General features: G+C 44.3%; 1 protein-coding gene across 1 annotated transcript; it reads left to right on the top strand.

The window, feature by feature from the left end:
* The first annotated feature begins 12137 nt into the window (after positions 1 to 12137).
* LOC123756827 (forkhead box C1-A) lies at positions 12138 to 14945 on the top strand. The gene has a single exon (XM_045740195.2). It carries the CDS (start codon positions 12873 to 12875, stop codon positions 14358 to 14360), a length of 1488 nt encoding a protein of 495 aa, XP_045596151.1. The 5' UTR covers positions 12138 to 12872; the 3' UTR covers positions 14361 to 14945.
* The last annotated feature ends 1129 nt before the right edge of the window (positions 14946 to 16074 follow it).

Here is a 16074-nt window from a genome sequence, read left to right as displayed (position 1 = left end):
GAAAGAGGAGAGGGGAAGGAAGAGGAGCAGCACCAGGAGGAGATAACGGAAGGGCAGGAGAGTACCAGGAAAAGGTAAGAGAAGAACGTTAGGAGGATCAAAGGGAGGGGAGAGAGAGAGAGAGCCAGAAGGGCCAAGGGAAAGGGGAGAGTGGCAGAATGAACAAAGATTTAGGGGGAAGTGTCAAGAAGGCGGAGTCACACATTACTAATCAACAGCCCGGAACGACCCTGTCTTAGTTCACACGAGGCGAGGCACCAGGAGAAATTTTAAAATTTTACTCCTTTATCAGGGTATAAAGAGAGAGAGAGAGAGAGAGAGAGAGAGAGAGTCAGAGAGAATTACAGACCGTCAAAGTGATGATAGATAGAAAGGGAAAGAAACAGAGAGGGACAAGAACATCTCTTTCCACGATAGCGAGGTCGTAGACGGAATAGGAAGCGTAGGTTTTCGTTTTGCTTCAAGTCTAAGTTTTGCTGGCGGCATTCGCTATTTTTGCTAGGCTGCTTAAAGGCAATCCAAGATAATAGCCAACTCCTTTGAGAACACATTCTTTGCCTAACATGGAACACATTCTTTGCCTAACATGGAACACATTCTTTGCCTAACATGGAACACATTCTTTGCCTAACATGGAACACATTCTTTGCCTAACATGGAACACATTCTTTGCCTAACATGGAACACATTCTTTGGTTAACTCAGCAGTCTTCATCGCCTATCCCAAGACCTATATGAGAATTTTATTAACTCTTATTTCTCCATCATTAAGTAAAATTATCTTTGTCCATCTCCAAACAAAGACACGATACAAAGTATGTTTCATTTGAGATTTGAACTCGATTAGAGACGGCAACGACTCACAATGTGTCAAACTTGGAAACCTGGGAAATGATTAGAAGTGAATGAATGTGAATAGATTCAAAGACAGGTGATGGAACATGAGGGACAGCAAAGGTAAAAATGGAATATGATGAGATAAACAGAATAAGAAAATGAGGAGGCCGGAGAATAAAGCAAAATAAAGATGACGGGAAACGAGTGAAGAAGACGGAGTGATACGGAACGAGAGGAAACAGTAAACACGAGGGAATGTGAGGGGGGGAAAGGGAAGGTGAATATTGGGTGTGAAAATATGAGAGAGGGGAAGGTGAGGGGGGACTGAGTGAATGAGAGGGGAGAATGTGAGGAGAGGCAGACAGCAGGGCGGTCCAATCATTAGGCGGCTGTCACCCTGAACCATCCGGGGTCAGGTTAGTAATGGGGGAAGGAGGGTATGGCTTGGGAGGAGAGAGAGAGAGAGAGAGAGAGAGAGAGAGAGAGAGAGAGAGAGGGGAAGGCTTTTGTGTTACGAGGGGTAACTTGTGTTGTGAGGGGGGGGGGTGAGAATGAGGGAAGATCTCGTAAGGTGAGTCACGGATGCCGCTGGTGATGTCTTTTCCAGATGTTCACGTCCCTGCCCCAAACGGGGGCACTAGTCACTAGGCCTGGGCATTGGGTACTACACTTCGAGACTGGGTACTAGAAGTTGGCACTAGATACTAGACGTGAATAATGGGTACTATGCCTGGGCACTAAGTTCTATGGGCATTAGGAATGCAATGTAATAGAATTATCAAGAAAAAGCGGCAAGCCATTACGACTATATATGGGCATTGGAAACGGGTTACTGAATACTATGGTGCCAGGAGTGGGCACCGGGCATCAGATAAGGACTATGGTGCCAGGAGTGGGCACCGGGCATCAGATAAGGACTATGGTGCCAGGAGTGGGCACCGGGCATCAGATAAGGACTATGGTGCCAGGAGTGGGCACCGGGCATCAGATAAGGACTATGGTGCCAGGAGTGGGCACCGGGCATCAGATAAGGACTATGGTGCCAGGAGTGGGCACCGGGCATCAGATAAGGACTATGGTGCCAGGAGTGGGCACCGGGCATCAGATAAGGACCAACAGGTACCCCATGTAAGGCCAGAACCCTCAACCGTATATTTCCCCGCGATAGAGCTGGAACCCCACTAAGACTCGAATATATTGCCCATAGATGGCGTCACCTTCAACACTGTTTATAGGGGGTCAGGGTATGTGATGCTCGTCTTGGGAGCCATTACAGCCTCCTCTTATAGCTTTCATCCCCCCCTACTCTCCCACACCCTTCGCCAGCTCCTCTCTCTCCCTCTAAGCCTCCTTACCTCCATCTAGAACTCCCTACCTTCTTCTGCGGCGCCTTACACTCCACTACAACATCTCTACGCGTCCTTACCTTTATCTACGCCCTTTAAAGCAAAAAGTTAGTATTACTGTATTCATAATCGCTTTGTACGATACATAATCTCACGCAGCCGAGGAGTCACAATAACGAGGCTGAAATATGTATATCAAAATCTGTCTATATCATGAAATATCTCACAATTGACTTGAGAATGGTCCAGGACGGACCGAAACGTCGTCGTCCCTTCACTTTCTAGTGTGTGGTTTGGTCAACACATAATCTCACGTTATCGCTAGGTACGATACGTAATTATATGTTTACTGGTTGAGACTACCGAAGTGCGATACTGATATTCCTTTAATGTTATCAGGAAACGTTAATGATCAGAAATTTTCTCATAGTAATTCCATTTATTTGAAGCTACGCTGTTAGAAAAGATTTATGACTGATCATCCTGCAAGATCTGTATTTCTAGTCCCACATAGGTCTAGACACACACTGTGTAGCCCTTCATATAGTCTAGGGCAGCTGTATAAATGTCCAGGTACCTTTGTATCACACAGCTGGCTCTAGACACACACTATGTAGCCCTTCATATAGTCTAGGGCAGCTGTATAAATGTCCAGGTACCATCGTATCACACACCTGGCTCTAGACACACACTATGTAGCCCTTCATTCAGTCTAGGGCAGCTGTATAAATGTCCAGGTACCTTTGTATCACACACCTGGCTCTAGACACACACTATGTAGCCCTTCATATAGTCTAGGGCAGCTGTATAAATGTCCAGGTACCTTAGTATCACACACCTGGCTCTTGGCACACACTATGTAACCCTTCATATAGTCTAGGGCAGCTGTATAAATGTCCAGGTACCATAGTATCACACACCTGGCTCTAGACACACACTATGTAGCCCTTCATATAGTCTAGGGCAGATGTATAAATGTCCAGGTACCATAGTATCACACACCTGGCTCTAGACACACACTATGTAGCCCTTCATATAGTCTAGGGCAGATGTATAAATGTCCAGGTACCATAGTATCACACACCTGGCTCTAGACACACACTATGTAGTCCTTCATATAGTCTAGAGCAGCTATATAAAGGCAGATGTATCCCAGTGCGTTACTAAAGACAGACCTTCAAAACGGTGGTTTCTGCATCAACTGAAAGATTCCCACGTCTCCTGACTCTTATCGTTGCGTCAACATTGATGACAAGTATCTCCTGTTTATGCTTCAAGTCTTACTCCATCGCTAGGAAGCTGAGTGGCTGCATGGGTCCCTGGGGGACCTAACCCTACCTTGAGGTTGCTTTGAGGTAGCTCTGAGGATCAAATTCCCCGCAGCCTGGGCGCTGACTAAGCCTCCTAGTTGGTGGTCGGATCAACCAGGCTGTTAGACGACACTAACAGTCTGACGTATGCATGTTCCACACGGGGCCTGAATTGTTTGATACATCAGAATTAGACAACATAATAACTAATTTGTGGAAATTGACAGTCCTGTTGTGCATTTCTGAATCAAATGTATAACAGTACATATACATAGGTGGTTATACATAGCTCGAGGATGTATACTTGCGGTGGTCGATACATGGCCCATGTATTCATACTAGCAAACGGTAGATAACAGCACTTGTTGGATACATACTAGTATGTATACTAGCAATATATATATATATATATATATATATATATATATATATATATATATATATATATATATATATATATATATATGTCGTACCTAGTAGCCAGAACGCACTTCTCAGCCTACTATGCAAGGCCCGATTTGCCTAATAAGCCAAGTTTTCATGAATTAATAGTTTTTCGACTACCTAACCTAACTTTTTCGGCAACCTAACCAAGCCTAACCTATAAAGATAGGTTAGGTTAGGTTAGGTAGGGTTGGTTAGGTTCGGTCATATATCTACGTTAATTTTAGCTCCAATAAAAAAAAATTGACCTCATACATAATGAAATGGGTAGCTTTATCATTTCATAAGAAAAAAATTAGAGAAAATATATTATTTCAGGAAAACTTGGCTTATTAGGCAAATCGGGCCTTGCATAGTAGGCTGAGAAGTGCGTTCTGGCTACTAGGCACGACATATATATATATATATATATATATATATATATATATATATATATATATATATATATATATATATATATATATATGTATATATATATATATATATATATATGTATATATATATATATATATATATATATATATATATATATATATATATATATATATAATATTTTATATTGTATATTATATACAAATATATATATACTGCCTATTTCATACATTAGTAGGCGATGTATAAATAGCGCTCGTGTATAATAATACATAGATGGCGATATATAAATTACCCAGTATGATAATACATACCGGGCTGGTTATCATGCCGGAATGTTGAAAATTAGAACTAAAGATATCATGTTTAATATCGCATTTCGTATTTTAACATAATACATCTTTTTCTTTTAATATATTTTACAAGTAACAAAATGAATATTAAGGCCCGTGGGCCAGACATAAACACAATCCACACGTTTGAAGTGAAACTGACCACGTTTCGGACCTTATTAGCGCTTGATATTGGTCCACTGACCGAAACATCGCCACTTTCAATCCACTTGTGTGGATTTGATTATTTGTTTTGACTAAATTTAAAAAGGTCATGTTATTGTGATTGTTTTGGTCTGTATTTCACTCTCTTCATCAATTATCTTGACGTCTTTTCCATATTCGAACGTGTTTTTATCTTTTCATTATCTTTTTATCTTTTCTAGATATTGTTTACTAGATAACTATCAGGAGAAAAGACTGAGCCAGTACGTCTATATAGCACTTGGAAGGGGGTGTGAGGATAAGGAGTTGGCATATGAGGGAGAGAGGGAAGGAATAGTTTCCGTCAACCTGGACCTTTGGGGATCGAACGCTATCATGCAGATGCGAGAATTTCACTCTACCGATCAGTCCAAGTGGTTCGACACATTGCTCTTTCCTTGAGAAAATCAACAGGAGCCGTAAGGAGGATTCGAACCTGTGCGCTGGATATTCCCAGCCACACGCCCCAGACAACCAAGCCATGACATGGTTAAAAGAAGAGAAACCCCTCTGAATAATACCAATATTGGATAAAAACCTATACTTGCGTATTTGTGAAATTTATGTAAAGCAATATACACCATGAAATATCCACTAGTCTTTTACATCAAATCTTAAACCAATTTCCTTACATAAATTTTACAAATACACAAATGTGAGTTTTTATTCCATGTTATTATCTCTGTGAGAAGACATTACCATTATTAATACTAATAATAATAATAGTAGTAATTAACAAATTTCTACAAGTACTTCAATAAATAATATTAACACTACAGCAAAAGAGGTGAGATATATGACTGCCAGAGAGATATTCCCTTTGCACAGAGTATTATCTAAGCTAAATCCTTAAATATCTAAGCTCCGCTCCCACCACTCAAAATACCCCAAAATTATGGAACGCATTTTGGGCACAGAAAACTGCATAGAATAACTGTGGTTCTAGATTTGAACATTCAGAATAATTATATTAACGTGTAAAATAACAGCAAATATATAATAATTTAGTTAGCAAAGACTAACAATACATATTAGAAACCTCGTTACTCAGCCTTACTCAATATATCAATCCTTTTAACCATCATAAAGATATCTGCGAACCTCTTGGAGATATCCACAACTGAGCCAGAGAGAAAGGTAGCCCATTCATTTGCTGGTTGAGCTTATATAATTCCATCAATTTGGAATACAAATATAAACACGGAATACTGTTTACTAATGTTTACTATCAATATACTACTGCCAATCAGTAAAAAACGAACTGACAGCTGGACTATTATCACTGCTGACATTAGGGAGTTCCCTAACGAGCGCTAGAAAGACCTAAAGTACGGTTAAAGTAATATCAAAGCTGAATCAGTGGTATCTATCGAGACCTGTCGTTGATGGCTCGGGTTCCAAGTAATTTCGGTTTAAAATCACGAGATTATCTGTAGGGTACAGGGCAAACAGACAGCCTGATAGAGGCTGTCGCTGTCTGCTTTCATAACATCTTGCAGGCTCAACCCTTGGACGTGAACCGGCTACTCATAGAATGAACCTTCTTTCGGTCGAAGGCCCTGAAATCAATTCTCTTCTGCGCATGCTACCACCCTCAGTGGAAAAGCAACCAACCAACACATTATCTTACTGAGCATCTAGATATAGACATCGACACGATATTACAATCGATATAGATGAGCTTCTATATCGGTATTGCTATCCTTATCGATAACATTAACCATTGCCATCACGCACGATCGCTTGACGATTTCTTAGATATCTCTGATCAAACAAACCATGTAAATGCACTTCTCAGGAAACTAACTTGACTCCTAAGTGACCATAGACCTGACAGGAAACATTGACGTGTTGTCCTCTGCGCTATCAGGGGTCTGCGCTATCAGGGGTCTGCGCTATCAGGGGGACTGTGCTATCAGGGGTCTGCGCTATCAGGGGGTCTGCGCTATCAGGGGTCTGCGCTATCAGGGGTCTTCGCTATCATGATCTACAAACTTCACAACATGGATAACCGGCATTTAGCTTCTCTACGCGTCTCCCGCCTCAAGAATAAACCATAAAACAATTGATGCAATATGTTACAACATAACAGATCTTCTTCTTGTACAAACAAAACAATTCCGAAAGCAATCACCTGAAATACGTAAAATTTACGGATCGCCTCTCGGCCCCAGGCTGGCTGGCGACACGAACCCTAGTGGCACAGACACAATTCTAAAATCTCTCATAGTTCCCCCTGATAGTTCCCTTCGTAAATAAGTGACAAATTACACACACGAACAGGATTCAATAAAAAAAGCATAAAACCTCAGAACTGCTGAAGACAAGTACAAATGTTCAGTACTAGCTTGCTAACTTCAAAATAATTTTTAAATAAAAACAATAAAAAATTATTAATAATAATGATAATAATAATAATAATAATAAAAATACTAATACTAATAGTAATAATTAGTTTCATAACTGAGCTTATTTTGGATAATGCGATCATCAAAATTGCTCAAATATTGCAAATGAGATTATATGATAGTCATATGACAACAAATGTTTACTAAAGATTATTTTTGAGGGAGAGAATGGTACAGAAGCGTTTTGTCAACTTAATGAAATACACTCAAACCAGCATCTCTTCTGTATTTTCTTCCCAATAGTTATAGTTTAAATTTATTGAAATAAATCTCCACCCCCAAAAATAATCATTGCTGAGTAATATATTAATGTAAAATTTAGCGGCGCCCCTGGGAAAGCTAAAAATCTCAGTTAGATACTTCTGAGGTCCTTTCTTACTGAGAGCCCCCAAAGGCTTGGTTTGGTAGGACATCAATCTCGTACTTTTTGAGGCCCGAGTTCGAATCTCCGACGATTTGAGTGAATGAGATCAAGTTTAACTTGTTTATCTTACGATAGGCGGCTTGTTTGGTGAATCTATGAGATTGCTTCGTTGGAGCCGTTTATGAGAGAGAACAGCATCTTGCCGACGTCGACCTCGAGACAAAAATGGTGTTTAGAGTTTCATTAAGGAGATTTATGTTTCTTGCAAGTCTCCTGCAAACCCAAATTGCTAGCATTTGCAACGTCTCAAGCCTACGGGATTGACCTCATGGTGATGGCCAAGTAAAACCTACAGAAGAGGTTCGAACACATTACCCTGGGGGGTACATTACCCTGGGCTACATTACCTTGGGGTACATTACCCTGGGGGTACATTACCCTGGGGGGTACATTACCCTGGGGGGTACAGTACCCTGGGGAACATTGCCCTGGGGTACACTACCCTGGGGAACATTACTTTGGGGTACATTACCCTGGCGTATATTACCCTAAGGAACATTACCCTGGGGGGTACATTACCCTCGGTACATTACCCTGGGGGTACATTACCCTGGGGGTACATTACCCTGGGGTACATTACCCTGGGGTACATTACCGGGGGGTACATTACCCTGGGGGTACATTACTCTGGGGTGCATTACCCTGGGGTACATTACCCTGGGGTACATTACCCTGGGGTACATTACCCTGGGGTACACTTCCCTGAAGTACATTACCCTGGAGAACATTACTTTGGGGAACATTACCCTGGGATACATTACCCTGGGGAACATTACCCTGGGGAACATTACCCTCGGGTACATTACCCTGGGGGTACATTACCCTCTGGTACATTACCCTGGGGTACATTACCCTGGGGTACATTACCGGGGGGTACATTACCCTGGGGTACATTACCCTAGGGAACATTACTTTAGGGTACATTACCCTGGGGTACATTACCCTGGGGTACACTTCCCTGAAGTACATTACCCTGGAGAACATTACTTTGGGGAACATTACCCTGGGATACATTACCCTGGGGAACATTACCCTGGGGAACATTACCTTGGGGGAGCATTACCCTGGGGTACATTACCCTGGGGGTACATTACCATGGGGAACATTACCCTGGGGTACATTACCCTGGGGTACATTACCCTGGGGGTACATTACCCTAGGGAACATTACCCTGGGGTACATTACCCTAGGGTACATTACCCTGGGGGTACATTACCCTGGGGTACATTACCCTGGGGTACATTACCCAGGGGGTACATTACCCTGGGGTACATTACCCTGGGGAACATTACCCTGGGGTACACTACCCTGAAGTACATTACCCTGGGGTACATTACCCTGGGATACATTTCCCTGGGGGTACATTACCCTGGGATACATTACCCTGGGATACATTACCTGGGGTACATTACCCTGGGGTACACTACCCTGAGGTACATTACTCTGGGGTACATTACCCTGGGGTACATTACCCTGGGGAACATTACCCTGGGATACATTACCCTGGGGGTACATTACCCTGGGATACATTACCCTGGGATACATTACCTGGGGTACATTACCCTGGGGTACATTACCCTGGGGTACATTACCCTGGGGAACATTACCTTGGGATACATTACCCTGGTGGTACATTACCCTGGGGGGGTACATTACCCTGGGATACATTACCCTGGGGTACTTTACCCTGGGATACATTACCTGGGGTACATTACCCTGGGGTACATTACCCTGGGGTACATTACCCTGGGGAACATTACCCTGGGATACATTACCCTGGTGGTACATTACCCTGGGGGGTACATTACCCTGGGATACATTACCCTGGGATACATTACCCTGGTGGTACATTACCCTGGGATACATTACCCTGGGATACATTACCTGGGGTACATTACCCTGGGGTACATTACCCCGGGGAACATTACCCTGGGATACATTACCTGGGGTACATTACCCTTGGGTACATTACCCTGGGGAACATTACCCTGGGATACATTACCCTGCTGGTACATTACCCTGGGGGGGTACATTACCCTGGGGTACATTACCCTGGGGAACATTACCCTGGGATACATTACCCTGGGATACATTACCCTGGTGGTACATTACCCTGGGATACATTACCCTGGGATACATTACCTGGGGTACATTACCCTGGGGTACATTACCCTGGGGAACATTACCCTGGGATACATTACCCTGGTGGTACATTATCCTTGGGGGGGGGGGGTACATTACCCTGGGGTACATTACCCTGGGGAACATTACCTTGGGGAACATTACCCTGGGGTACATTGCCCTGGGGTACATTACCCTGGGGTACATTACCCTTGGGGTACAGTACCCTGGGGTACATTACCCTGGGGTACATTACCCTTGGGGTACAGTATCCTGGGGTACATTACCCTGGGGTACATTACCCTTGGGGTACAGTATCCTGGGGTACATTACCCTGGGGTACATTACCCTTGGGGTACAGTACCCTGGGGTACATTACCCTGGGGTACATTACCCTTGGGGTACAGTACCCTGGGGTACATTACCCTGGGGTACATTACCCCGGGGGTACAGTACCCTGGGGTACATTACCCTGGGGTACATTACCCCGGGGGTACAGTACCCTGGGGTACACTATTTACAAGCCACACTGCCCTACCAGCACAAGTACAGGGGGTTCTAAATACTAGTATACCAGTAATGTTTTATATCACCTTAAATCATCCGAGTGAGTTCTTTATGTTTATTGATTATATATATATATATATATATATATATATATATATATATATATATATATATATATATATATATATTATAATATAGCATTTGTTTTTTCTTGAGGCTATAAATCAGCATTAAACACCCAATCTCATATAAAACATATTAATTAATTGAATCTAACTAATCCACGCATTTTTATATTTACAAAATAAAGTTCTTTAAATTAAAAACTATGTTTATCGTCATAGTCGCGGGCCCTGGTGACGGGCCGGTAGCTTGTATATGTAAGTAATTGTATTTGTAAGTAATTATCGTTTTCCCAATAGTTTGAACTTCTTCGAGAGTTTTAAAACTGTCAATATATGGTTCGTTCGTTATTAGGAGTCATTAACACAACTAACAGCCAGTAATTATCGACCTGTTTGGGCAATTATCTGAATAAATAGATATCACTTAATTACCTCTATGGAAAATTATTGTCAAAACTGCCTGTACTAATTTAACACTATGGATAATTATTACAACAAACCGCCAGCAGCACTCATTTACCTCTACAGAGAATTAGCACAACAAACAGCCGGTAACTATACGACACTTGCCTTACACAACAAACCCCACGATGCGTTTAAAACCAAAATAACACTTTACAACATCCCGGCCACAAGGGGGCGCTAGTGAGATGCTATGAAGCAATAAGCGCCTATAAATGAATTGTAATTACCGATGTTTATAGGGATCTCTTGCTAAGCTCACTAACCTGAGGAAGGGATAGGCGAAGCGCGTTGTGTGGTGGGGACGAAGGAGGCGTTACCAGTTGGCTGACTAGCCTGGCTCGCCTCCTGCTGGAAGGGGCGGAGCTTCCTCCATGGCCGCCTGGAACCCACTCCTGGAAGCCTATATTTATTGACGGGGCTCCTGGCATTTTTGGGAGAATTTCGCTGAGTCTTTATGGTTCTTTGAAGACTCCCTTGACGTGTCGTTTCGATCCTTGAGTTTAGTGAGGTATTTCGTTCTTTTATTTTGTTTTTATTCCATTTTTTTTTTTAAGAAACTCTTGTGCTTCCCAATGGATTCCAGGATTGTTGTTCCCTACGATTTTCAGGAACTGTACGTGAAGTCCTCGGCTCGGCTTGAAGCCCATCCAGCACGCCCACCAACACTACTAGTTCAAGACTGGATGTGATCATGGCCAGGTCTTCCGTTAGCCCCAACGGGGCCAGGTAGGACTTTATTACGGTGGATTTGTCAAAACCGCAGTGTAAACCTGTTTTGGGGGCCCGGTGTGTTTTCTCAGTCTCCCATTCCCCTCTCCTCCCCTCCCTTCTCTCCCCCCATCCCCCCCTCCCCAAGCCACCGTGTTTGGATAACTTTTATTGAGCTGGAGCTAATCTCTTTAGGCTGGATTATCGTCTCTGGCAGAGGGGTTAGAAGTGTTGGCACCAAATTACCCTCTGAGTCTTGGGAATTGTCCCCTCAGATTAAAGGGGGAAAATTGCGAGGGGCAGGGCCAGTAATTTGCTCCCCTCGGTTACCAATCATATGATATCAATGGGCGGAGTCTCGACACATAACTCACGAAAACCGCGTGGGAATTGGTCGTCGCCGACAATAGGCGGCCACTCATTGGCAAGAGGGCGAGGCAGCTGCGCGCTGGTTGGTCGAGAGGCTCGTGGGCGGAGCCTAAATATAACATGGCGAAGGATTAAACTGTTGGCTTAAAGTAAATTTTCCTAGACTTTAAGATAGTTCAGTCGGCCTTTGGAGCGGAACCAGAGAGTAACTCGGTGCGGTGGCGGCCGTTTGTTGACTTAGCAGCCACGACTAATTCTTGCGGTGTTTAGAGTAGCAACACTACTGTTTGCTTAAGCATTGTTGGAATCATAAGAAAAAGACTGTCGATGTGTTTTCACAATTTTAATCAAGCGACGAGCCAAGAATTTTGCCCTCGAGGAAGGTGACGAATTTGTCCTGATTTGTGAACGGAACTTAGACATCGTGCCAGTGACGGTCAAGATCAAGGGACAGAAAAGACGGGATTACATCACGTAGACAGCGCCGTTAGACAGCTACGCCCGTACCGAGGATTACTCCTGGCCGCCCATCTCCGCCCGCCCACTCCTACCCGCCCACCTCCGCCCGCATACACTTCCGCTAACTTGACAGTATAGTGTCGCGGGCGCTTCTGTCTGCCGTCTAAGTTGACAGCGGTGTGTGGCCGGGGGGGGGAAGTGAACATTATCGAACAGTGTGTGGGTGTGTGTTTGTGGTGTGTGGTGGAGCAGCCTGGGTGTCGAACGGTGTTTCTGTGCCCCTCCACCGCCCCGCATCACCGCTCACAGCAGCAGCACGAACACCCGCCACCACCGCCCTCCCGTCCGTCCGCCCCTAGGGGGTGGCCGCTTGTCTGTGCCTCTTCACCCGGAGGTAAACCCGAGTCTACCTCACGGTAGACCCCATAATGCTGTGTAACCATGTGTGATCAATGGTCAGCTTACCCCGTTAAAATGCACACTCTATTTGGCGACCAGCAGTCATATTACCGCCATGCAGCGGCTACCTACCCGCCGGCGGCGCTGCAACAGATGTCAACAATGGGACCCAACGCCTATTGCTACGACGGCTACAGCGCCATGGGGCGCTACCACCCCTACGGCTACAGTCCCCAGCAACACCCCCCTCCAAAGGACATGGTGAAACCCCCATATTCCTACATCGCTCTAATCACCATGGCCATCCAGAACAACCCGGACCAGCGAGTGACCCTTAACGGCATCTACCAATTTATCATGGAGCGGTTCCCCTATTACCGGGAGAACAAGCAGGGGTGGCAGAACTCTATCAGGCACAATTTGAGTCTTAACGAGTGCTTCGTTAAGATCCCCAGGGATGATAAGAAGCCCGGTAAGGGCTCCTATTGGACCCTGGATCCTGAGGCCCGCAATATGTTCGACAACGGATCGTACCTGCGGCGCCGCAAGCGGTTTAAGAAGAAGGACGCAGGATTGACTCGCGAGAAGGATGATGTGTTGAAGCGGCAACAAGAACAGCAACAGCAGCAGCAGCAGCAGCAACAGCAGACGCCCACGGGCTCTGAGGATCAGCGACAACAGCAGCCCGATGGTACTGCTGTAGGTATTCCGCCGCAGCCTCCGCAGCAGCCGCAGGCGGCGCAGCAGCAGCAGCAGCAGTCGCAGCAACCACGGTCAGTAGTAACAGGTCAACAGGAGGGGGATGGGGTGCAGGTGGGGGGCGGCACCCCCATCTCCCCCCTCTGTCAGCCCAAAACAGAGCCCCAGGACTCCCCCGATCTTCCCCCAGCCTGTCTTCCTGAAGTCAAGACTGTCACACATACGCCGCCTCTGCACGCCCACACCCACACGCCGCCCCTACACAACCACACGCCGCCCTTACACGCCCACGGCCACCTTCCCCCCAACACCCTGCCCGCCCCCTCGGGCGCCGGGGGTCACGAGGGGTCATATCTGGATGTGGGGTCATCGTTCAGTGTGGATAACCTCGTGCCGGGGTCGCGTGATGTACGGGAGGCCAGCCCGGGGGCTCTCCTCACGGAAGCACAGCAATATCGCTCCAATATGTACTACGACACAGTGAGTTATTGCCAGTACAGCGACGCCCGGGCGCCTGCGGTGTTTCCCACTGCCGCAGCCGACGAGATGACCGCCTGCGGCAGTGCGGCCATGAACGGCAGCACGCCCGTAGTGGGCGGCATGAGTATGCAAGCTGCGGCGGCGGCTGCGGCATACTCCCGGTCGCACTCCTCCTGGTACTCTCAACCCCTGGAGACAACCGGTACTGGCGCCGGAGGGGCAGACTCCGGTTTTCCGAACGTTCGGGACATGTTCGAATCCCAGCGTCTGTTGACGAATCCTTCGTGTCAACTAGGCTTCCGCGCCTCCTACAAGTACCCAGCCTACTACGACGACACCGCCAAATATTGAAGACGACAGGACTAACTCAAAGCAAAGAAGAGCCCCACGCCCACACCGCCCGCTGACAGCGGGTGTGGGCGTGGGCGGCAGAGCTGATGACTCTTGGCGGGCGGCACGTTCGTTCACCAAGCTAGTGAAACCAAAGAGGGCAGTTGATGTGAAGGGTCGTTTAGAACGGGACGCCCATGCCCGCCCACGCCGTGATCAGTTGATGTGTTGGGTGGGGCCCCAATGCCCGCCCGGTTGAGATCGCGAAAGGGTGGGTGCCCCATGCCCACCTACCTCTTACAAACACGTGTGACAGAGATCTGGGGGGGGGAAGAACACGCTATCCAGTGCGTTAAGAACAAGAACAATTTCAGCACAGCTAATCCCCCCCACCCACCCCCCTCTCCCCCTGTGTACGTGCCAAGATATGCATGCGCCTTCAGCTACGTACGTATAGACAACTTCATGTACGCATAGGACTTTCCTATGTGCGTATAATGGCAGATCATATTGTACCTCTACGACAGGCCGTTGTGTATATCTTGATAATAATATTTAACATTGTAACAAGCGCATAATATATATATACCAGGCTTTTCATACAAAGTTAGTTTCATTTACACCTATTGTATTTTGGGCCGCATGACTGCTCCCGCCATATCAGTGATGTGATCTCATTGTCCATAAGATGAACTTGACAAAATTTAGTTTTGATCAAAAATATCAATCTGGCTTTTCCCTGTAAAAAAAATAATAAGTAAAATTAAAATACAAGCTATAATCATGTAAAGCTTTGTAGCTCGACTTCAAATCAATGGTGAATAACAAAAGGATTAAGCTTTATATGTCGTAAAGTAAGTTGAAGTACGAATGATTGAAATGATTATATGATTAAAGATAATATATATATATATTTCTGAAAAATTATGAAAAATTATATTTCCTTGAAAATATTATACCAAAGCTAATAGATATTATCAGGGCTTAGCCATTCTTTTTATTTTGTATAATTATTGACTTATATAAATTATCAAAGCCCGCAAAAATCATCGATACTTACAAAGCTTAAACAAACTTATCAAAACTTATACCTGCATATAAATTAACAGCACTTACGATGACTATAAGCGCTTAATATAATGATTAACACAATTCACCTCATGTTATCATTATCAAAATCACCCCAGGTGTCTTTTCAACAACAGCTGTAGGAGGTAATTTATTTCCTGATATTGTGCAAAATACAAGACAAAAAATTCAAAGCTAAGACTTTTATATTTTTATACATATTTCAACTTTTGATAAATAACTGACTATTTATTTCTTGTCAAAGAAATAAGTTACTAATATTAATTAGAGAGTAATTTGATATACTTATTTCTGGTGGAAATATTGAGGTCATGCAAAGGGAACGAACCTGCGCTTCTGGGACTTCAAAGGCACATACGCACTACCGGCTAGACCATGATGGTATTTGGTACAAAATTACTCTCGTAATTATTCCCATGTAGCTACAGACTAAAAAAAAAAAAAACGATATATATATATATATATATATATATATATATATATATATATATATATATATATATATATATATATATATATATATATATATATATATATATATATATATATATATATATATATGGCCTGGCCATTTAAATAGCTGAAAAATTCTACCCTCAGATTTTATAATACTTACAGACTGGAAATTTGAGGGATTTTTCAAATA

The sequence above is a fragment of the Procambarus clarkii genome, chromosome 26 (assembly GCF_040958095.1).
Source record: "Procambarus clarkii isolate CNS0578487 chromosome 26, FALCON_Pclarkii_2.0, whole genome shotgun sequence".
Classification (NCBI taxonomy): Eukaryota; Metazoa; Arthropoda; class Malacostraca; order Decapoda; family Cambaridae; genus Procambarus; species Procambarus clarkii.
The sequence above is the reverse complement of the archived record's forward strand: the minus strand, read 5'-3'. Positions and strand labels throughout refer to the sequence as shown.

What these genes read in the sequence shown, in the direction of transcription:
- LOC123756827 (XM_045740195.2), top strand. Translation starts at nt 12,873, where the DNA reads ATGTGTGATCAATGGTCAGCTTACCCCGTTAAAATGCACACTCTATTT.